Source organism: Sturnus vulgaris, chromosome 5 (genome assembly GCF_052056855.1).
Source record: "Sturnus vulgaris isolate bStuVul1 chromosome 5, bStuVul1.hap1, whole genome shotgun sequence".
Lineage (NCBI taxonomy): Eukaryota > Metazoa > Chordata > Aves > Passeriformes > Sturnidae > Sturnus > Sturnus vulgaris.
Genome location: NC_142247.1, coordinates 20,258,230 through 20,282,525, shown reverse-complemented (window position 1 = coordinate 20,282,525; position 24,296 = coordinate 20,258,230). Strand labels below are relative to the sequence as shown.

The 24,296-nt window shown below is 37.0% G+C and overlaps 1 protein-coding gene across 1 annotated transcript in view; it reads right to left on the bottom strand.

Moving 5' to 3' along the window:
* Positions 1-24,296, bottom strand: part of TMTC2 (transmembrane O-mannosyltransferase targeting cadherins 2) — a 233,093-nt gene that overhangs the window by 126,249 nt on the left and 82,548 nt on the right. The window contains exon 2 of the mRNA XM_014888760.2: positions 7,619-8,189. Coding sequence (XP_014744246.1) covers positions 7,619-8,189 — 571 coding nt within the window. The remainder of the gene's footprint in view (positions 1-7,618; positions 8,190-24,296) is intronic.

Sequence of the window (24,296 nt, the reverse complement as noted above, 5' to 3'; positions counted from 1 at the left end):
TTTAGCTGTGATTGACCAAGTGCAATGGGTTCATTAGGTAAAGCTCAGCAGGAGCTACAAGCATTCCACACTTCATCAAACCAGGACATTTAGGTGTCTAAACATGACATTAGGAGACTAATGTGAAGTACTTATGATTGAATATACAGGTATAAACTTTCGGTGTGCATTTAACAAACACAGTCCATACTTGATGGATACCACCATGAATGCATGCACTTGAACCATGGCACTAAACCAGGTTTAACCAGAAAGGTGTAATTCCCAAAGCAAATCTGCACAAAAGGAATTACACCAGGAAATGTTTAACTCATTAAAACACCACTGAGCTTTAGCACTGCATGGTGTTTTTCCCATTCTGTGGCCAATACCCGGTCAACTGACCCATGGGAGAAGCAGAGCCAGAGGGGAAAGGAAGACAGCTTTCTAGCTAGTGAACAAATGGAAAACTGATGATTGGCCAAAGCTACATGTATTTATTATCCCGCTAAGTTTGGAGAAACCCAAGTCCCCTTATCACAGCACAAAATACATTTAAGTATTAAACGTATTAAACATTGACTAACCCTATCAAAAAGCATGAAATTTAACTGTTCTTTAATACTGATATCTTAAACAGGAAAATTGTCAGCTTCTGGGAAAACAGTTTTACAGAGTTTCTTTAATTAGGGACCTAACTAATCACTAAGATGAAGAAAAATCTACATCTGTAATAATGCCTAATATTCTGAAACTCAGTTGTTAGACAATACAATAAGCTTGGTGCTTTCAATTAGTTCCTTAAATATTATGAAAACATTGAAAATTAGGAGAGTAACATTTTCTGATTGATATTATTTGCAAATATTTCGTAGAGTTGAAAGTAGCGAGCCCCCCAATACCCTGTAACGAAAAACCACCATGAAAAAGTCATGCTGGTGATGTCAGCAATTGGCACGTAACCTCAGAATGAAAAATAAGTGCTAACAAAAACTATAAAAACTACACAAAGCCTGTGGAAACTTTCTTACCTTGTCCCTCTTAAAGAGATTCCTTTTAAGTCAGGGAGAATGTGTTGATTTTATCTGGGATAGTAGTAGTTAGAATGGGGCTATGTTTTGGATTTGTGGTGAATATGGTGTTGATGTCACAGGGATGTTTTAGCTATGGCTGAGCAGTGCTCACACAGCATCAAGGCCTTTTCTGCCCCTCACACCACCCCACCAGCGAGGGGCTGGGGGTGCACAGGGAGCTGGGAGGGGGCACAGCCAGGACAGCTGTCCAGGGGGATGTTTCAGACACATGGCATCCTGCCCAGCATACAATGCTAATGGAAGAAGCAGGCAGGGGCAGATGTTCAGAGTGGTAGTGTCTGTCTTCCCAAGTAACAGCAGTGCATGAGAGCCCTGCTCTCCTGGACATGGCTGAACACCCTTCTGCCCATGGGAACCGGTGAATTAATTCCTTGCTTTGTTTGCACACAAAGCTTTTGCTTTACCTATCAAAACTACCTTTATCTCAGTCTCTGAGTTTTCCCCTTCCCTATTCTAAGGGGAGGGAGTGAGCAAGCAGCCTTGTGGGGCTGAGGTGCCGGCTGAGGTTAAACCACAACAGGGAAGAATGGAGCAATACAGCATTCTTTGTATGCTACTATGCAGTACAAATCCTATGCAGGACTGAAGACACTAACAACCTTTCTCTGGCAAACTAACCTCTCTGGTAAATTAAAGGTTCTCCACAATTCCTGTAAATATGAAAAGCCTTCTCTCTTTACTTACTCATTCATTTATTAAAGAAGACTGCCTTTATCATCCTTCTAGAGAGGCATTCTCAAATACAGGCTCCTAAATATTACTGTAGACTTCAAGTGGATAGATAAAAGCAATGAGGATTTTAGTGGCACTTCCAATGAAGACACTACAGATTTAATATTAAAATATAATCCCTATTATGCCAGTGTCAGCGACTTCAGCAAGACATCTTATGATTCCTCATTTTTAACAAGATACAACTCTGATAAATTTGCCTTAGGATGCTGTATTTCTGTCATATGTGATCTGTTCCAGTGGTTTAAATCACCCCATGAAAATATTTTCAGAAAAAAAAGCTATTTATACAGCTATTTATACATATTGATGTCCAATTCAGTACCGCTCCATTGACATCACAGGGACCTGCAGGAGATCAATATCACTGAGAAGATAGTGGAGGCCAATCTTGCTTTTCTTATTTCAGGATCAAACAGAAAAGCAGCAAGGAGCTGTGGGAACTACAGGAAACAGCAGTATTAGCTACTTGAAATTGTCAAGGGAGAAGTAAATTGGAAAAAGCTTCTTTTGTCAAGGAAATATCTGGTGGGATGGGGGGAGTGATGGTCAAGACCACACAGGCCTCATGCTGTTGCCATCCAGCCGAGTGAAGAGAAAAGCATCAGGCTGGCTCATCCACAAATATGAGCAATGTATGTGCAGGCACATTCGTCTCACCATTTTCAGCATTTTGTACAGCCTTAAAGCTGACAGGAAAATTAACCCCCAGCTGACTGCTGCAGAATGAGAGATGCTGGGATAAACGGGGCCCCAGCTGGCAATGGAGCCTCCAATCTCTTCCACAGTTCTTGAAATGCTAAGGGTTACCCAGCCCATAAATGCAATATTTAACAGCTCAGTGCACTTGAATATGTGGCTCTTGTTAGACAAAATGAACCCATGAGAGGACAAGTCATGTTTTGAAGCTGTAAGTTATTTATTATTTTTAACTGTAATAAAAGCATCTCTATGAAAAGCATATTTAAATATCTGACTCCAAGGATGAAGTCTGTCCTGCAAGGGAGTAGCTGCTGACCTAACAGTCTAAACACTGTAAATACTATACTTCAAAGACATGCAGAAAAGACTGGACCATGCCCACCCAAAAGAGAAATAACTTACAAAATAATAGGTTTCAAATCAGTTGTGCCAAAATATCAACACCTCTGGGCAAGTTCAGCACAATAAAATTCCTTAGATGGTGGGAAATGAGTAGAAAATAAACCATTGATTAGATTTTAAATAATGATGAAACACTGCAAATAATGATGAAATACTGCAAAACAGCAAAACTTGTAAATGGAGAAGAGATGAACAATAAAAAACGCTGACTACTACATTATTAAGGCTTTAGAGCTACTCAGAAGACGATAAAACTGCAAATTTAAATCAAGAGCAGCATTTTATTTTGACATTGTTTTTCAAAACACAATAGTCCTAAAAGTAGCAACTTCAAAGACTAAAAAAAGCAGAAAGTAGCCTATGTGAAGTTTAGCGTGTTCTCAAAAATCAGTAGCTTTATCTAATACCCAGCAGCATATCACTCACAAGTAAGACCATTCCAAGACCATAAAAGAAAGTACAGTATTATAAAACTTGGTTTGGTGGTTGACCACGTCATCCATGGAGGCCCCAGGTTTACATCATTACCTTAAATAAAACATAGGCCTCCAATAAAATTGTCTTTTACAAAACCGATGCTGTTATAATAGCACAGGAGGCTAGATAATGCATCCTGCAATCAAATTTGTGGTTCATGTTAAGCTATAGACACCAATAACTAATTCCACATGTGAGACAGACCTCCTGGGGGGAGATTTTAATCAAATAACTGATGGGAAAAGATACATTTCCCTATTTTGGTATAACAAACCCCCTGTACTAACAATATGTTGATCTGGTAAAATGTTACTGTACTGTAGCAGTGCAACATTAGTAGAACTTACATCTGGTTTAGTTATTCCTGTATGGCAGTTTGTATACATAAGCCACAGAGCAATAAATACTTTATCATTACCATTATATTAAAAATGAGCTTTATATGCATTTGCTCCACCTTTTAAACTGCTGATATTATTTAGATCCACTCACAGCTTAAAAAGAACAACAAAACAACCAAGCAAACAAAAAGAAAACCTAAAAAACCCACCAGATTAAAAAAGAGCAGCACAGTAGGGTTTATATTAGCTTTGTACTGTTAATTGAACAGAAGACTGTTGATTAATGCTTCTGCACTCAAGCTAAATATTGCAAGTACAAAACAATTAAGCCTCTGTATTTGCATATTTTCTGTAATAACAAACTTGATCACAGCTCTCTCTCACAGTCAAGCTCGCCCTCCCAGTCCTACACCTCTGGTGGTTTAACTTGCACAACTCCAGCTGCTGACAGGTACAATCTCTAATACCTATCACAGCTGACAACTCAATCAATCTGCATAGCTGCTATGCAACATACGCTGGAAATTACTCAAGGTCTAGAATCTTGAAAAATAAAACAGAAGTCTAATAACTTACTTCCACAAGGAATGCTTTACCCCAGTAGAACACCACTTTTTCAATTACTCTCATTTCAGACAACTCATTTATGACTGCAATAAATACAATTCCATTAAAATCTTCTAACTCAAAGGCAGTGCATACCTTCTTGTCAGCCAGTCAGAATAAAATAGAGCTAACCAAATGAAATAGAGTCCAGACTGACAACTTTTCCAGCCAGAGCGAGAGCATCACAGGCAGACAGGAATACAAGACTTGGCAAAAGAAAAAAAATCAGCAGCCAAGTTCTACTGAATAACCAGTACATAGATGACAGAGGAAAGAGCTGGATAGTTTAATAAGTGGCAACAATATATATTTTTAAGATGCCTCAAGAATAGCTTCTAAATAAGGGACAGCATTAATCTGCTCAGCTAGTGGTCCAGTTTTGCAGCTACCTTGTTTAGAAGCCCTGCCAGTTTACTTTAATTGCACTGGGATGTTTTCATGTTCTCGATGTGACAAATAAGGATGCACACGATAACTGGTCCTGTGTAGTAGCCATCATTTTATATCATTGCATACTTGGCCCAAAGATAAAAACACAATGGATAAAAATAGGCTTGTCACCCAATACCATATCCTACCACCAGCTGGAGCATTTTTCAAGTTGCTTGTACCAGCTCATACTTTCCTGACCATCCTGAAGATGGTCAGTAGTTCTACTATTCTTTAAACATAAATAATTGTGTCTCATTTTCCCCAGTGGTATATTCTAAAAAATGTCGTACTTTTCAAAGTTGAAAGCCACAGTCTGGCAGCATACCAGCCCAGGTCCTTAACCATCCCCTCCTCCAAATTCATCTCTCTCCATTCCTTGTTTCTGTGCCCACACTCCATCTTTCCTCCCACTCTTAGTCAGTACAGCTATTTGTAGCACAATGCAAGGACTGAATACAACTGAACTGATTCAGGTTTAAAGTAACTCCTAAAAGACGTATCTGGGATATTTGGGGTGAGCCGTTTAAAGGTTGTTTTTTTGCCTGCATTTCCTCTCAGTTGGGTTTGCAGCACAGTCTAGGATACAGCTCTATCAGCTCAGTGGGACAGGGCTGAGCTAAAGGTTAGGTAGACCAAAAGGACCTTTCTACTGTTCCATCACAAAGCATTCAGTTACTGCTTACTTAGGTAGCACAGGCTTGAGCTCACCAAGTTTTAAATAATTTTTCTTTCTTTGCCCTCTAACACCCTACAAAAGACTACAACTTTTTCCTCAACTGACTTTTTCGATGCCTTTTTTTCCCCTTTCTTCTGAAGTTGCCCTCTCCCAATATTACATCAGGAAAACACAAAGAACAAATTCCAGAACACGTCTGTGGACACAATTCTTTCTAATTTGTTCAGGCTGAACAGCACTCAGCCTGAACATATCTGCAAGAAACATGCAGCCTAGTAATTTAGTGAATTAAAAAATGCATTTCTGGCCAATAACCAAAATATTCATATTATCATTCAATGTAGTCTCTCCCTGTTAAACTGTCTCCAGCAAAAATCAAATCTCCACAAACGTCTGTAATCTACAAATTACTATTTCTAGCATTACAGTTGAAAAAATAAATTTTCAAAGACACTGACTTTCTGTCCAAGACAACTCTGATGCTGGGTGCAAAAAAACCTCACAAGCCAGGTGTCCAAATTTAGAGCTACACACTTAGGAAGAGAGACCTTGTGTTCAAAAAGTTAGGATGTGGAAGCTTGGATTTCACCTGTGTCATTCAGGTCTCTTCTGGACCAATTTTACTCTGGCGCTGGTATGGAAAAGGAGGAAAGAGGTGAGAACAAGCTTTTCTCAATTAAAAGTTCATCAGAAACATCGGCAAAGACTTTGGATTTGAGCAATGAGTGTTCAATAATAAGAACTTTCTAGATGTTCAGAATTTTCTGTCATATTAATGTTTTTACCACTGTTTAATTCCATAAGATAGAGCAACACTTGAGTTATTAACTGAACTTCTTGAAGCACTTGAAAAAGTCTCACCTTTGTGGCTTTCAGTAAAAAGCCGGCTGTTGTAGATGTACTTTAAGGAAAAAATTAATGCAATTAATTAATTCTGCTCAGTGTTAGATGCACAATGTGCCATATAGTATTTGGCTACTGACATTAAGAAGTCTTACATATGTCATTATACATGAGTAAAAAGACCCAAATATGTGTATGTATATATATGAAATTATTCTTTCCTTTTCCATTTTTCAGAAAAGAGCATAATAAATAAATCAACACCTTAGAGCAGTTTAAGAGGAAATTACAAGTGACTAGGTGTTTTGGTTTTTTTACACTACTACTTTCTTTTTATATTACAGCTATACAGTCTGTACAAAGAGAAATCATCACTGCTTTATCAAAATCTACAATTTCTTTTCAATCCATTTGGACGAGAAATCAAAATTTTCAAATCAAGGTGTTTGAGACAAATAAAAGCAATGAAACAAAATACATTCTTGCAATCTACATCTCACTGAAAAATGTGACAACACGTCCATATGAAACACTGTTATCCTTTTGACAAGACAGTATTTTTCTGAAAGACAACCATTTCACTGAAAAGAAAATTACATATACTGAGCTTACTCATTTGTACAGCAACTGCTGTTAAGGACTTTTGGTTTTAACTGGAGTTTCTGAGTACCACTAAAATACACACAGTTTTGTGAGTGGGAAGCTAGGGGGTTTGGTGAGATTGTTTGTTTGCTCATTTTACTTGTATGTTCTTGGAGAAGAAGAAGAAATAATTCCTATTAAAAAATAGGAAATACTTGTTTTATTAAGGCAATAATACATTTAATCATAGCTCCTACTAGGGGAAGAAAAAAATGCCAAAGGCATGCACCAAGTCCTATGCATCTCTGTTAAAGTAGAACAATAAGAGTTTTATCTTTGCCTCAGGGAGCAAAGCTGATGATATCAGCTGCTGCATTTGCACGCCTGACCAAACTAAGCTGAGTTTGCAAGATACAAGAGGATAAGAGCATGAATGAATTCTTTGCAAAAGGCAGTCAGATATCCAGTGCTTGACAGTAAAGAGAATGAGGGAGCTGCTGGAACTAAGGAAAGTAATTGAAAAAACCCATCCCCAGCATCGAGTAACAGCAACGGCTAATAGCATACTGCTTAAACAAAATGTAAAAAGACACTAATAAAGCTCTTCAAGTGTTCTTTCAGCATTAAACATTTGAACTTATTTTTGGGAGTTGACTAAACTACTAAGAAATACTGTGTACTCAAAAACTCACTTATCACCTGTTTAGCAGTGAATGGTGCCTCACAAATAGCATACCACAAAGGAGACTCACCTTGTATAAAGCAGAAATGATCTGATGCATTTTCAGTCGATGAAATACAAAGATATCGTACACAGCTGAAATGGCCAGAACAGTCACTCCTTGCTCCTTCCATAGCATGCTGCATCCGGCACACAGCCCTGCTCCCAAGATCCAGCCCCAAGTACTTGGTGAGGAACCTCTGGTAGAGCAGTGCTTCACGTAACACATGAGGGAAAGCAGAAAGAAGAGGCAGGCTCCAATATCTGCCCTCCCTACAATCCCTGCTACGGCTTCCGTGTGGATGGGATGAGATGCAAACAGCAGGCCTGCTATCAAGGTCCAGTACCCATCGCCAAAGAGAATCCTGGAGAAGTTTGTGAAAAGGCCAGTGACTGCAGCATGTAAGAGGACATTTACAAGGTGGTAGCCCCAGGGGTCCATTCCCCCAACAGCATGGTTAATGCGGAAGGAAAGTGTGCAGAGAGGTCTGTAGGACTTGTGGCTCCCACTGTGAGTCAGCAGCGTCCCCCAAAAGTCATTGTAGAAGATATGGATCCACGGCGTCTCAGGCAAAAGGTCCTGGTTTGTCTTGATAGCTCGACTACAAAAGACAAATAAAAACTTCATTTTAGCAGAACAAAATGGCTACAAATGAAAGGCTGTGAAAATGCAATCATACTGCTACAAGAAAAATAATGGCATTGCTTTGGTGCTGCTTCAATTCAAGTTTTGAATGTTAACAGGAGGTGTTAAAAAACTACGTATCTATTGACTTCCTTCTAGAGCAAAATTTCCATATAAATTGGCTTTTAAAACATTAGAAACAGACATTATGCTGTTTCCATTAAATTAAAACACCCTTCAGTGACATTCTTCTGAATCTAACCCAGGAGTAATCAGTTAAGATTTGATGAGTTGTAATTAAAATGTAAAAGAAATATGAAAATCTTGCAAACATTATTGTTGAAACAATGGATCCTCCATAAATCTGAACTAAAACCCCAACTGTCTTTTATACTGAAATTTTAATTTAGATATTGGAATGGATTTTGCTAACATGAATAAGCAATAAATACAGAAGTTGGTAGGAGTGTCAATTTTCTGCTTCTTGACAGGGCACTCCCCTTGTATAATTTTCTTGTGCGTATTTTGACTGACAACATTTTCTACAACACTTTGCTGAAGACAGACAACAGAATATTTTACAGAATAAAATACACTTTCTTTTTAAATTTCTCGCATTTCCAATTGAGGGAAAAAAACATTTTTACATTGCACTAGCTTATGAATTCATGTCTGTCAGCTTGCTTAGAAAAAAAATGCTGCAGCTTCCAGAATTTATGCTTACAACCACACTGGCAAGAACTCATGCCAGCCATTAGCAGTCTCTATGTCTAATTCATTACTGTAAAAATCTGTTTCCTACAGTATTTGCACAAATCCAAAGATTTGCATTTAGATTTATGCAGTGGGAGAAGGTGTGAGACCTGCTTCGTGCAAAGAGATGACTAGAATTTAATTAGTTACTTGTATTTAAGCAATTATTTAAAGATGCATTGTTGTTACTGTTGAGCTTAACTCATTTAGCATTTATTTTATTAGGGTAATTAAGAATCCAGCCCGATCAAGACTCTTCTATTCAAAATACTAAACAAGAGAGATTATTTATATCTCATTCTCCATTAAAAAACTCTATCCACCGTACCATAAATACTGTCCTATATTATTAATTTTTCAATTCATATTAGGAAGGAAAAAAAAAAAGGTGTGAAACTTAAGCCATTTAAAGTGCATGACTAATTCATACTTCAAGACTCTCCTCACATTCTCCATTTCCTTAGAACCTGTATGCAAATTCTCTTTTTTTTGGTGATATTAATTTCAGCAATGTTATCTTGTCCTGGGAAGAAAAATGCTCAAAACTGATACACTGCATCACAGAATCTCCATGCAAATACTCCAAATACCACACAGCTCAGCATTCCCATTGTCCAAGCATCCTGCTGTAATGCTTTCAGACACGCTTCCTCTCAGCATGTCCTTTTGTCTATGAGCACACAGAGGTTATAGAGAGGTCAGCTTAAATCCTTTAAAGATCTGATGATGCTTTTTAGAATATTTGAAAATTTTCATTTTGACTTCTGCTTATGCATTGGGTTAGGTTGCCTGTATTTGTTTTCCCAACCCCACACACATTTTTCTCATTTTCGGCAAGTCACAAAAGAACACTAGAGAAAAACAAGATCACTGTTTCCACATTATTTATCATATCCTTCTGTGTTGTCCTTTCTTGAAATCAAATTCCTCTGTTTGTAGTATAACGCTCAGAACCACTATCAGAAACCTAGGAATTTAGCAAAAATAAAGCAGGTGTCAGGCAAGAAAGAGTCCTTTCTCAGAGAAAAACATAATATATTAGACAACAAACTTCCAAGAATGGCTATCAGATGTCAGGATTTAGAGCTGAAACCCTGAACTGCCGAAGTGTTTTTTCTTGGGGAAGTAATAAGAAAGTAAGTGGCAACAACATGGCCAGCACAACCACTCTCCTCCGAGGCAGAGCATGCTTCTACAAAAAGCCCAGACAGTTCCCAGGTTGTTCCCAGGAAATGGCAGCTTTTATTATTTCTTTTTCCTTCTAAGCTGATAGTTTTCATGCAGCAGACACTCATATTGAACTCATGCCTACCAAAAGTAAACTGTTTGCATCATAAAGAAACCTAGTGTACATTCCAAAGGTATTAATTCAGTCACATCTTATTCACAGCTTTAGCAACAAATTTCATGCATCCTTGATCCTTTTCTGTTTAGACCTGTCCATATTAAAGATTAAAACAAAGAAACAGACAACAAAAAAAGCCCCATACACAAGAAAAAAATCAAAAGGAAGCCCTGAAGATAGAGTATTGATCAAATTGTATTTGGGTATGGATTTCAGCAGGCAGTTGCATAATACTCCTAGTTTCTTGTGTATGTAAACCCAACAAATTCCATTATCTGCCATCAGCATGAAGAATACAGAAGCTGACAGTTCCACCTTACTCATTGTTTAGTCACATCAAATGCTGTATTTTCTACAGATCAAAATTTTAAATAAAGTTAAAATTTCTGGCTGTATGTTTTCCATATGGTTCCAAGGGCACTAATGAGTCTTGACAGCCTGACCCCCGTCCCAAGATTCCCACACCCTTCCCACAGTCCCATGACCTCATGTCAGGTCCCCAATGATGTGTGAGTGTCCCAAGGCTATCAGCCCCTGCCCCAGGGACACCTCAGCAGGACCAGCCTTCAGTTACCCAGACCCTACCCTGCAAGGGTCTTGCTGAGCTGAACCTGCATCCCAGCCTGCCCTTCCCCAGGGAAGTGCCCAATGCCCAGGGCATGGGCTGCCCTGGCTCCTGGCTGTGGCAAGGCTCTGTTTTTTCTCTAGTTGCTGAATCACCAAGCTGTTAACCCTGCTTGGTCTCCAGTTCCAGCAGAAATTCTGAAAGCAACACTTCCTCACAGCCTGGTAGTAGTGTGAACTTGTCTCCAGTAAAGCCTCCTGTGGGAGCAGCCACCCTGCCTCTCCACAGATAGAAAATGATAATAATTGCTGGCTCTGGAAAAGATTCTGGGATAAAGGAAATTACCAAACACCGTATTAGCCTTGCTTTCTGCTTCACTCACAGTTTACCTTGAGGTTATGTACTGCAAATTAGTCCAATTTTGCTAATGGGCATAAGAGAAGCAACTCATCATTCTTCACCAGAGTTGCAAACTCTGCTCTCGCTAAAAGGCAGCCGGTCACTTGAGAAAGTCATTTCTCAAAATTCCAACACAATTGACATTTTACTTCCAAGCAGCCTCTGAGCAGGATTGCACACTCAAGCAGGGAACTTGTTTTCTTCAATTTGCAATGCCTGCCCATTTCACACATCCCAGGAGAATGGGCTATCTTATTCAGTGTATAACAAATGGGCATGCTGGGGGTAGGGGAAAGGAAAGGAATTAGATTTAGTTATCAGTGCTTCAGAAACAGAAAGCTGGAGAAAGACAAGAAATTGTAAAGACGAAATCATCATTTCTAATCCACTCGAAACAATGCTTCTGCCTCTGCCATAAATCACTTATTTGCCACAGGTCAGTACACACCTTGAGCATGAATCACTGAGTGTTTATTCACCAAACCTAAAAATGCCAGAGATACAGCCAATCACACGTGCACATGTACATGCATGAGCACACAAAAAAATTCCAGATGTTTTCAAAATTAACAGCTATGTATGTCCTAAACTTCTGTGCTGGTGTTAAACTGATCCAGGTGTTAACACTAGGGTAAAAAAACAGATGCAACATTCTAAAGTGATTTAACGAGTTAAGCCTTATATCCAGCTTCAATATTGCTAATGGTCCCCATATGCTGAAAATTACCAATTGCATTTGAAGTAGACAACATATTTTAAAGGAAAAGGAGAATTCCCAACTGTGCATGCAGGAAGCCATTGACCAGACATCTCTCACATAAAATAGATAGTCAGTGATGGACTGGCAAAGTTGAATACAGAGGTTCATTGTTGTTTTTCTTCAGTCATTTTTAAACAGTATTAATTTAGTGCTTTGATTCTTGAATAGGAATTGGAAAACACCCTAGGGTATTTTTACACTGGATATTAATGAGACACCCTTAGGAGGCTTTCAAGACTATACGTTACTTATATAGGACAACAAGACTGAAAACACAGCCAAGAGCCTACTTGCTTGAGTACAAACAGCTTTACATCTCCAAAACATACAGCAGCTAAGTAAATCCTCCAAACTACTTACAGGTTCTTAGGTAGGTGGTGGTCAGAAAGCAGGGAAGTAGAACTTGTCATACTTGCCTGCAGACTAAAATATATATATATATATATATATATATCTATATAGATAGATAGATAGATAGATAGAGACACACATATTTATACTTTTTTTTTCATTGTCTGTACTGACAGGATAAAATAAAAGTCAGAAAATACTACTTAATATGCAGAGATGTCTTAAAGTAATAAGCTTAAGTACATGAAAACACATTCATCTAAATGTTTAATTATAGACTCAAGGGAACTACTTGCCATTCTGGCAGAAATCTCTGGCAATTATGTCTGACATGTTGTGTATTAAAGTTCATCTTTCTCAACAGCTGTTAAAGTGGAATTTACCTTCAAATCCAGCCGGTAGTAAAGTTTTACCCATGGCACTTCACAAAAAAAGACCCAGCAAAAACAACAAAGGAACACCACCCCCTAAAAAAACAACACCCAAAAATCAAGCCCCAAACCACAGACCTCTATAGCATATATCAACTAGGACACCTGCAGGAGACCAAAATCTGTGCATCCTGTGAGTTTCAAGTTGCAGCTTTTGGATTGTCTCAAGAAAATTTATTTTTAGGTGAATCTCTAAAGAAAATCTAATAATTCAGCTGTTTTCAGAAAGGAAATACTTGGCAATAACTAGCTAAGTGACATACAGGATCCTGAGCAGCTAGCTGGCTCTGAAAATGGGTCTATACCTATAGATTTTGACAGAAATACCTAGGTTAAACTAATTTTTAAAATAATTTAAGGAAAATGTAACATCACAAAAGGGAAATTAGCTTACTAGAAACTTTGTATCTAGTTAATTTCTGCCAATTATATGGTCCTTTTCTAACTGTATAAAAATAGCTGAACTCGGAGTTCAAACAATGAAGACAACATATAGTTTTAAAATTATTTTCCTATCTTATGAAATTACTAGTGAAAGCTATTAACTCTACACAGAGCTACTACAAGACCTCTGGAAAATATGTTAACAAATATTAATTTTGTATTTTGGATTATGAAAGTAATTCCACAGCCAACTTCAGTCTAGTACCAGAACAAGCAGGAACTACAAGTAAACAGGTCTGTAAACAGTGTTTCATTTGTAAAACTTTCTTGGATAAGACTTTCCTACTTTAGGTATAAACAGAGTGGAAAGATGGATGAGTGAGACAATTGTAACTGTACCCTTAGATGATTGCAACCACTGCCAAAAACAAAGACAATGAAACAAAAATACTAAAGAAAATAAAACAGTAAAATCACAAATAAAAACAGTAAAAACACAAAGGTTATGGTCTTATACCACAGTACAAAGACACACAAACTTTCTAAGATTTTTCTATGCTGCATTATGCCTTTTAAAGAAATTGATCTTTTAAAATAAGCAATAACTTGTTCTTTGTTTATTTCCATCAATGACTTTATCTGCTGTGGTTTGACTTTGTCTGCCAGTAATTGGCTATGATCCAGAAGCCCATCAGCTGCACACTTCTAAACTTGATAATTTTGCAACTAAAGATGCAGGATGTTATTCACAAGAAGGAAGTGGTACAAATGCTTACATATAACGCTGAATGGTATTAGGAATTGCTTTAACTACACTGAAGTGTGCTGCATCTATTGATTTCCTTATTGACTAACAGAGCTTTGAAATCTTTATGTAACTGGAAGTTCAAAACATTTTGGTTACAAGAAGGCTGAGATGGCCTTAACTTTTTTTTTTAAATATAAATATTGTAAAAACTAACTATAAAGGTTTTGAACTCTTTCTCCATTGTATAAGCCTTTCCATTTCTATGTATGCTCTCCTATGAGGAAAGAATATGGCCTTAATATTAACCCTAAATGCACCTCACTCTCCTCAGTTTAAGATTTAGTCTGACATAACAAATGCTAAAAAATGGACTATGTGAAATTTGAAATCCTAATTAATTCCAACTGCCTGGAATAGTATTATATCATTATTCATGAATAGACTGAAAAAAGAAAAAAACCACTGGAGGGAAACGAAAGAAGTAATTAATACTTTCATATGCTGAACAATGGGACACCATCAGTGTCCTCTTAATAGGAAGCTGATAAAAACATAAGGAGAAGAACAGCTCCTTTCTGTCTCTGCTCCCTGAGTTTCTTCACCACAGCATGTACCATAGGTCTGTGAAAAGATACTTTCATTCTTAAATCAGAAATGCTTTCTGTTTTTCTCACAGCTATTTAATAAACTAGCTTGACTCTCAACTGCACCCTGCAACACAAAATTGCTAATTCTGCTCTTTTGAAACTTCAAAATACTTTGCTTTCGCCTGATAAATATTCTTTCAAGCATACATCTGAAGTTGTTCTTTAAAACATTATTCCATGCCAAATGACTAGTTCACAATTACTCACAATTTGTTTATTTTCTATATGTATGTGATACCAGCTCCTGAAGCATGGTTAGAATCCATAGCTGGAACCTCTGCTGCCCCTTTCAAATCTATTCTAGATTACAGAAGTGGGCCTAGCAGGCCTTATTAGATTTATTGTTGTGCAGTACAATATGGCACCAGATTATTTCTCTTCCCCACTTCCCGCTGAAAAAATTAAATAATTTTTGCCACTCATACCAGTACAAGGAAGGATATTTAAAGGCTTGAGAATATAGCAATTAGAGTAAAAAATCAGATTTTCTTACCCAAATTAATAGTATGGATATTACTTTTTTTGACAGGTCACCTTCTGAATGCCTTTCCAAGACACACACATTTTAAGCCATTATCTGAAAATAGAGGCACACATACTATAGCATTTCAAAAAAGAGTTTATCAGCCATACATCAGTCCAATGACTATTCACTTCTCTAGTTTTCTTTCAGTATGGCAGACTATGGAGAAAATTCAGTTCAGCAATTTAATTTTGGAAGAACTATTTTTTTCCACATTTAATCTATTTTTTGATAGTGCATTTTCAGGAAGTTTGAGGAGATTGTACAGAATTATGCCTAAGCCCATGACTCCTGTGCACTCTAAATTTAAAGCCTGAAAGAATTTTTAAGTTCTGATTTTGATTTTTAGGGAAGTACTGAAGAGAATAACCAAGAACATGTACCCATACAAATATAGAATTAAAGAGTTGAGGAAAAACCACTGAACCACAACATAACAGACACTTTCCTTTTCTTATTTTTTGAAGGGGACGAAGGATAAGGAAATGCAACAGAGTTTTAGTGCATAAGTTTCTTCTTCAAGTATTTTATTTTAGCAGTAAAACAACCCTTCATTAACAAGGACTAATCTAACCTTAGTTTTACTGGTTTAACTGAAAAGTATTATTTGAAATCTAATCAGTGAAAACAATTTGATGCATGCATATCCACAGAGTTCAATTTAACCTTCATCCCGTCTTTAGAACTCATATTGAAGAAATATCCATATTGGTGGAGAGGGGGAAAAAACCCAATCACCAAAAAACCAGCCATCCCTTGTCATGATCATGTTATTCACTGTAAGACTTGAGTAATTCAGAGAACAGTCCGACCCACCTTGGCTTCAACTATTCACAGAATTGCAAGTACAGACTGTGCCATACTACAAACCATCAGACATGTGCTCACCCAAAATTCTCATGTCTCCAAGAAATCTCCTCTTCCCTCCCTCCAGCCCCACTATAAGATACATAAATCCATTAAACTAATGTTCTGACACACATCAATTGTACACCCTGTATCACTTTTCCTACCCAAAGGGTATCATGTTAGCAGATTTGCAGGGTGGGTTGTTTGGGTTTGGGGTGTTTTTTTAATAATAACGTACAGAATAAGCATTTTCCATTTAGTTTAAGTCTGTTTCCTTATCTTACAAATATTGATGCTGAGGCTTTAAAAGACTATTTTGTATGGCAAGAAACTAGAACTCTTGCATATTTTTTCTTGCAGTATTGTCCATTTTTAGTATAACTGCCCTCACAAGCTGCCTAATTATGTACATAAAAGATTGCCCACAAATATATTAGCACACTACGAAAGGTACCATTTTTAGATGGCAACTTCTGCTTAATTTTTTTTTTCCTGAAATCAGTCTGCTCTAAGAAACCAAACAGATACCACTTGTCTTTTAAGTCACTACTGTCCTCCTAGTCTAGTTTATAAACTTGCCTGATATGCAGTCAATGATGATTGCAGTCATAGTCCCATTCAAAGGCAGACATTGAATAATGAGTGCAAGGGAACCCTCCTTGAGGATTACTAAAACTTCATCTGTGTCAGCTACAACGTTTAGCTACACTATCATAAACCAAATACTACCATTTCAATAAAATAGTCTCGAGGAAACACAAAAAGCAAAGCAAGCTTAACTTGATGTTAAAAGCAGCAAGAATGTTAACATACAGTTCAGGCTTACATTTCACTGTGATGATATATCGTTTACTCACCAGCGAATCAACCAAAATATTTTAAGTACCTTCTCAGAGGATTCCAAATTTTTAAAACAAGTGCAGCACTTTTCCTTCTCAGATGCATATTAATCAAAATTCCTACATAATATATAGAAAATAATAAGATATAAAATTCCTATATAATATATATATAATATATATTATTAAATCTGGTTAGAAAGCATTTGTGATAGAGTTAAGACTTCACCTTCAGCTTTTGCCACAGACATGTCAGACCAAAGTCCTGTAAGCATTTTTATATTTTTAGCAGGGGAAAAATGGAACTTGCTACAGACTTATGTCAAAGCCAATTTTTATGTAAACTAAATTCTCACAACAAAAAGTAAAACAACTAGATAATTAAAAGCAGTATTTGTTAGTGGGAGGATGTGTAACGACTTCTAGTGAATAGAAAGACTGTTCAGCATAGTCCTGAAACGGGCTCCCCAGGAAAGTGGTGAAATCACCATCCTTGGAAGTATTCAATAAATAAGCAGACATGGCACTCTGTGGTAAGGTTTAGTGGGCATGGTGGTATTTCATCAAAGGTTGGACTCGATCTGATTTCTGCTATATTAGCTTTAGTTCACATTGGTATTGGAATAACCTGCACTTTATGTCACTGAAACCAGCAGGGTTTACAATCAACTGCAATTGGCATAAGCTTTTATAGCCTTTCTGAACACTTTTTACACTTCCAAGAATAAAAACAAAACAACCAAACCCTATTCCTTTCTATGTTTTAGAACAGCTATCAGAAGGCAGGCCGTTAGCAAGAAGGATCTCAGACAGCAATTCAGGTAAACTGAAGCCATTATCCGAATCACAAAACTGATCAACCTTTCTTGACAATAAAATTAGAGCTAAGTCAAGCTGAACTACAAAAGCAGGGAGCTTTGAACTCAAACATGCCAGATTTTCAAGTCTCTCCAGTTCAATGCTAGCCAAGCACTTACACTCTTCTCCACTAGTGATTTCTGTGCTTTTGGGTTTGTTTTTTTTTCTCCCAATCAGCTTTCACTTTTCAAAGTAGTATCCTTCTATAAATGAAGGTCTGAAGATCTCCTGGAAGATCAAACCAATATTTAACTGCTAGGCTTAACTGCCCACTCTAACATTAAAGTACAACCACCCCTGACAGCAGCACAACAGAGGACTGCATTTTTTCCTGGCAGATGAGAAACCCAAGTGTGACAAAAGGTCATGGTATTTCATAACACTGCCCTTTAGACAACAACAGCTGTAAGTTCTGCCTGGAGAGACTCATAGAGGAAAGCTGGTCACACACAGAGGTTTATGAAAGCTTTAAAAAAGTGAGTAGTTTGCTTCTTTCAGTAGTCTTCAAAAGAAAAAAATGGTCTGAGAGAGCACAATACACATAACATTTTATCACAACAAAGACTGTATGTTATTTTTCAAAATTCCAGTACTGCCAAAGAACAGTAATAATTTTGCTCCTCTTGTAGGAAGCAGGAAGACTGCTTGAGATCACACTAAGAAGAAACTTCAAACATGAAGGGAAAAACACAGTTAGATTAAGAGAAAAACATGCAACTCAGTGCAATGAAGCTGACTCAAATGAATCAGAGAACAGGTTGCCTTGGAAAGGTCAGTTGGCACTTTCAGACTTCAAAAGGAAACAAACACAGTTGTTGTATTTGTGGACAAGACAAACACATTCTCTTCAAGTATCTTCTATCCATATGTGAGAAGATGACAAATGCAGAATTTCACCTTGGAGAGAAGTAGCTTCGAATTCACATCTGAGCTTGAACTGAGATTCTTTTCTGCTAGGGCATGAAGATACATAATATGATATATAATGATGTATATGATGATATATAAAACACATGTTCTATGTATCATTTAAGAAAGAGCAATGTGATGCCTTTTTTTATCCAAAGAGCAATGGCCTATTTGAATCTTTACATAAACTAAGCAAATACCTACTGCCTACAAAGCTATTGGAAAGTTACCTTTTCAGAGTTCAGGAGCCCTATTTACCTGTCTCCCCTCGCACTGTAAGCCACTGAAAGTTTAATGAAGAAAACTATAATTTATTAGACCATATAAAACACCAGGATGTGTTATTCTGCATAATAAAATCAGCCTAGAATAGCATAAGGAATAAGCAGTTTCTGCTCTACCAGACTTGCTTCTCCTTCTGGGGCTCTACATTGATCTTGCTGCAAAATCATCAGGAATTTGAGATTTATTTCTTACCACATTAAATTAGTTGTTTGGAATAATACAGTGCTGTGTATACATCATAAATTTCTCAAGTTCCTCACATGCTGTGGTATATAAAGACACTGAGAAATTAATTATGACATAGCCAATAAATAATTACAGCTATACAACCCATTTGTACCATCCACTATGACAAAGTGGCAGCAAAGGCCTATGAAGATTTCAGTGCAGGCTGCCACGTCCTTTTAAGGAAATCTGAAGAAATACTGAGAGAGTAAGATATTGCTCTCCAACTATTTTAGAAAAAATTACCTGGAAGATAAATGTAATCAGCCATAAACATGTCACTCAAATCAACTTCATTGCCCCTTATAATTCCTTCTTCATGTTAGGCTTTTAGGACAAAAGCAGGTAGAAATTGCTGTGGAACAGAGATAGCTTCTGGCTCATAAGAGGCACTGGAGTCCACAGGAAACTCAAAAGCTCACCATCACTTTTTCAAACTCACTGGAAGAAGGAAGTCCCACTATCTAACTGGGAACTGCAGCAGTGCTGAATATCAGCCTTATTTCACTTATTTCTATTAAGTTGTTCAACTTAAATCTCAACCTTACAGTGAATGCTTAACATGAACTTCTAAGAAAGATAAAAAATATTTCTGGAGACACAAGCAGCTGCTAATTTAATATTGCAGGGTAACTAAACAAGAGAAAATTTTTAATTAAACAACCCTTCTGTAGGCGGTTATTCTGCAATTTTATGTATAAATCAAGCCAGGTGACTTATTTCTAGTAAGTCTGAAAATAATAAAATTGGTTTCAATGACCTCAGAGATATATATGCTTATTTGTGGTTATGGCCCCAGGCAACCCTGAAATCAGTCATTCCATTAAGTCAGAAGCATGGCACAAAGCCAAGCTCCTGTAAGAGTTAAAGGTCTTGCACATACTTCCTTTGTGTGTTTATTTGAATAGAATGGTGACTTTGGGTTTTGGGCCACCCATCACTTATAGACCTCCCATAACATTTAAAGGAGCTGAATCAACTGAATCTTAGCATACACCAGTTATCCTTGGGACACTAGTTCTTTAAACATTATGTAAATTCATTGAAAATTGAACCAACAGGCAAAAACATCACAACAGGGGTTATCTGGAGATATTTTAATGTGTATATTCCTCTATAGATGAGTCAGGCAACGTTTTGGGGATGGTTTAATTACAGTAGTAGAATAAAGAACCTAAATGCCCTTACACAGCCAAAAGAAATACACAAACTGTCCAATATAATAAAACAAAAAATAATGGTGACAATTATCACAAAACAAAGAAAGTAATTCAGGCCACCATACTGGGGTTTCTTTGGGTCTTTTGGGTTTGTTTCTTCATTGTTTGGGTTTTGGGGATTTTTAATAAACTCTTTTTTCCCCTTTCTTCTCTAGAGTCACAAAAAGAAGCTGCAACAGTTATCTCATATTATGAGGAACACCACAATGATGTCGGGAAATCAAAAACAAATTAATATTTGAACACTCACAAGTAACAGCAATCTTAGGGGCACCCTGCTAACTGAAGAAATACTCAATCATTTTCTCTTTCCAGAGCCTCGAAAGTAATCGTGAATGATTTTTCATTCAGAAGCTTCAAACCTTTTGGTAATTTTTAATTAAGGGAGTTTTCATAGCACAAGAAAACATCAGACTATCTTATTTCAACCTTTACAGCTAAGGTCTCTCAAATAAGAGAAACTCAAAAGGAAAAAAAGCTATGCCAAATGATGAGCAGGAAGAAAGATGTGTCAAACTTGTTATCACACACAGCAAAATCTATACTTACTGCTCTGTTTTCTTGCTGGTGATACTGCTATCTACCATAAAAGGTATCTCTCAAAGACAACAAGTTGACCCAAATATTGACCCAAATGAAGTTTTTACTACTTCCTAATAGTAGTCATCCTTAAACATTCTAAAATACATCCCCCATGTCTATATTTCAGACTGTAAAGTCAAGTCATCAAACAAAAGAAAGCAGCAAGAAAAATGTACCAGAAGAGGACAAAATCGTGATGATTTTTTCTTTGAACAGGTAGCATAATAAAGGTTGGCAGGTATCAATTACAGCAGTGCCAGTTCCAGCCAGGTCAACTATCACTTTGAAAAGTGTGCAATAAATTATACAAGTGTGACATACACTGCAACTGAGGAACTGCTGTTTTAGATAGTTCAGTGCCTGCATCTGAAGTTTCAATTTGACTTCTGCATGACTTCTTACAAAATGCCAAGAAAAGGATTCAGTGCAACCTTCAGTAATAATAAATATCAATTAATAAAACAATTATTACTGTTATTAGAGCAACTTATTTTAAAGTGGTCTTTTCTTTATGGCCTTAAATAAAGAGAGGAAAGTAATTCCAAGAACAGTAGACACCCGGAGTTCCTGAAACTCCACCTTTCCTGGCTTTCAAAAGATTGCCAAAAAAAGATAATGGTTGCTCCAAACTGAATTCCACACAGCTCTTAACAGCAAATGGATTGTAAACACAGGCTAAAGACAATGCATCTAACCAGCTGGCACCTGTGATCTGAAAGACTGCACCTGACTTAATGCTGAAAACTAAAACAGAATAGAGATATACACAAATGTTTAGGTTGCATACCTAAGTAAATGTTTTAATGGCCAGCTCAGCTTAACTGTTCAAAAGGGAAGGAAAGAAAAAAAAAAAAAAAAAAAAGCCAAACCTGCAATAGGGTATTCACCCCATAAGGAGAGGTGGTAAGTACTGATTCTTGTAGCATACCTGCAGTCTATTATCTTCTTCAAAATAACACAAAAAGTAGTTTGCAGGTATCTCACTGTGATATGACACACCACTGGGCTTCCTTCCCACCAGGCATGTTTTTCCTTTGTGGAATTAACTTAAAGCCAGGAACAGCAATCCACCTTTCCTCTCAATATTTATTACATGGCTTCTTACTCTCTAAAGAACGCTGATGTCTCTTAGATATGTTTTTGTAATTTTTCAGAACTTAAATAGATGCTGTGTAATTACTTTTAAACTGAAGTTTCATGGTGATGTTTTTCAAGCTCAACTGACTAAAGCTTGTTTAATGGATCCTGAAGAAAATATATTATTCACCTTAACAAGAATTTATGCAAATCACTGCCACCAGCTTTTACAGAAAACCTTTTTAATTAATTATAATTGTGCTTTTTAGTTCTGGGGGTTTTACTATTAGAAAATTATAAGCATGGATTGTTGGAGGTTTTTTCAATTGCAGGAAATAAAACATTATCGTGATGTAAAAACTCCTATACAAATGAACCTGTAAGTGCATAGCCCTTTTCATCTCTGCCATTCAGATCAAGTCTAAATATATGCCTCTCAGATATCTATGACTTGAAAGGAGGCAAAGCAAAATCCTCTTTGGTATTGATATACACAAATTACTCCTTGGCTTTATTTATTTATTTGGACAAAGTATTCAAATATTTGCATATCTCCCCATCACTTCTGAAACCCTTACAAATACACAAAGATCTCTCTCTAAATATAATATTGCAAATGTATTTTTGGTACATATTTCAAGGCTATCTTCAGTGTCATTAACACAGAAAAAAACCCTTGCTTAAGTGGATAACTGTTCTTTGAATATAGCCAACAATATTCCAGTAGAGAAGCTGCAACAACTCAGAAAGAACATCACATTTACCAGTAACAACATTTGGACCTTTTTTACAGGTACAGATTTACAGTGAGGAAGACACAAAGCTTCATATTGTAATATTGTAGAGTTTATTATGATGATTTAAGAAGCTCCTCATATAAAAGTGAAATCCTTATTGTATTGCAACTGATTTCCTAAACCCAGATGCTTTTAGCTCTCCTGAGCAGAGAGTTACCAAGCACCACTTTGGTTCTCATTTTATTAGCTGAAGCAACGGAGGGAAAATGGGAGAAAATTTATGTTACCGTCTTTTGGAACATCTTATTTTTAGTAAGCAGCACACATGCAATGAGTCTTGAGTGTTCCTATCAGGGCAAAATCCTGTCACTGCTTCATTCCACCCTCTTTCTTGAGCAGTGAAATAGCATCCCTGACCACAAACAATCACTCAAACTTAATCCATTCTCTTCATCAAACTCATTATTAATTTGAGAAAAGGAAAGACAATATGGGAAGCAACTGTAAGGTTCTTAGCTAGAACTAGAATTCAGAGAAGCCAGTTTCTGTCTGCTCCTATTTCTCTCTTGAAGTCATTGGATTCCACTCCTAGAACACCAGTGTTAAAAAGCAGTCTAACATATCTTTCTCTGTTCTTTCCTCTCTTCAGGTTTTCCTATGCTGGAGAACAGTAGGGATAGAAATTAGGCAAAAAATGAATGACTGCCTCGAGCAATCCATGTTCTACAAATTTACAGCCACTCATCAATGAGAACTCCCTTCATGCTCCTTTTTCAAGTCTTCAGGCATGGCATGTTTTCTGCTACAAAATGGAAGTTCTAATCCACACTGATGGCTGCAACCATAGCTCCCATTCAAAAAACAGAGGAATTGCACATAGACATATTCCCTCATCTGTTACAATTCTTTAATTCTATGTCATTTAACCAGAAAGGAAAGAGCACTTTCTCTTGCAAAAGCAACTGTGAAAATGACAGACTGGTTCTAAGTTTATAGCCTTCTAATCCAGATCAATGTGCTCAAAAAAAGAAGTTACCTATCTCCAGCTGTTAGCTTTACAAAATCAACTAGGGTTCTGCAAATCAAACTATTCCCCTTTGAAACCTATATGGCCTGTGATTTAAAAGTTTGGTGGACCAATTACAACTGCAGTGACATTTATATAATGCAGTGTTAAACATCACAGATCACAACAAGACATGCATAGGAGTACATCTACTGTGCTCAAAACAATAACACTGAAAATTAATGTACAGGACAATCAGTTTGAGTTGAACATAAAAACAAGAGTAAGGCTTTGAAGGAGCAAGCAGATTCATTAGAAATTAAAAGGCAAAGCAGAATATTAAACAGCCACATAAACAAGGTGAAACTGTTCTAATTTGCAGGCAGAATTTGGCAGCTGAAACTTCATTAGCAATTCTCTAGGTGATGTATGAATCAGCTCAGCCTTCCATGACAGTACCTGCTCTGCAGGGCCAGTAATAGTAAAACCGACCTAATAGGTAGAATCATAAAGACAGAGAACACCACTTTCCAGTGCCCTTAATAAAGCTGATGTGGTTTATTTTTAAGCAGCCACTTGGCCCTTTTGGAA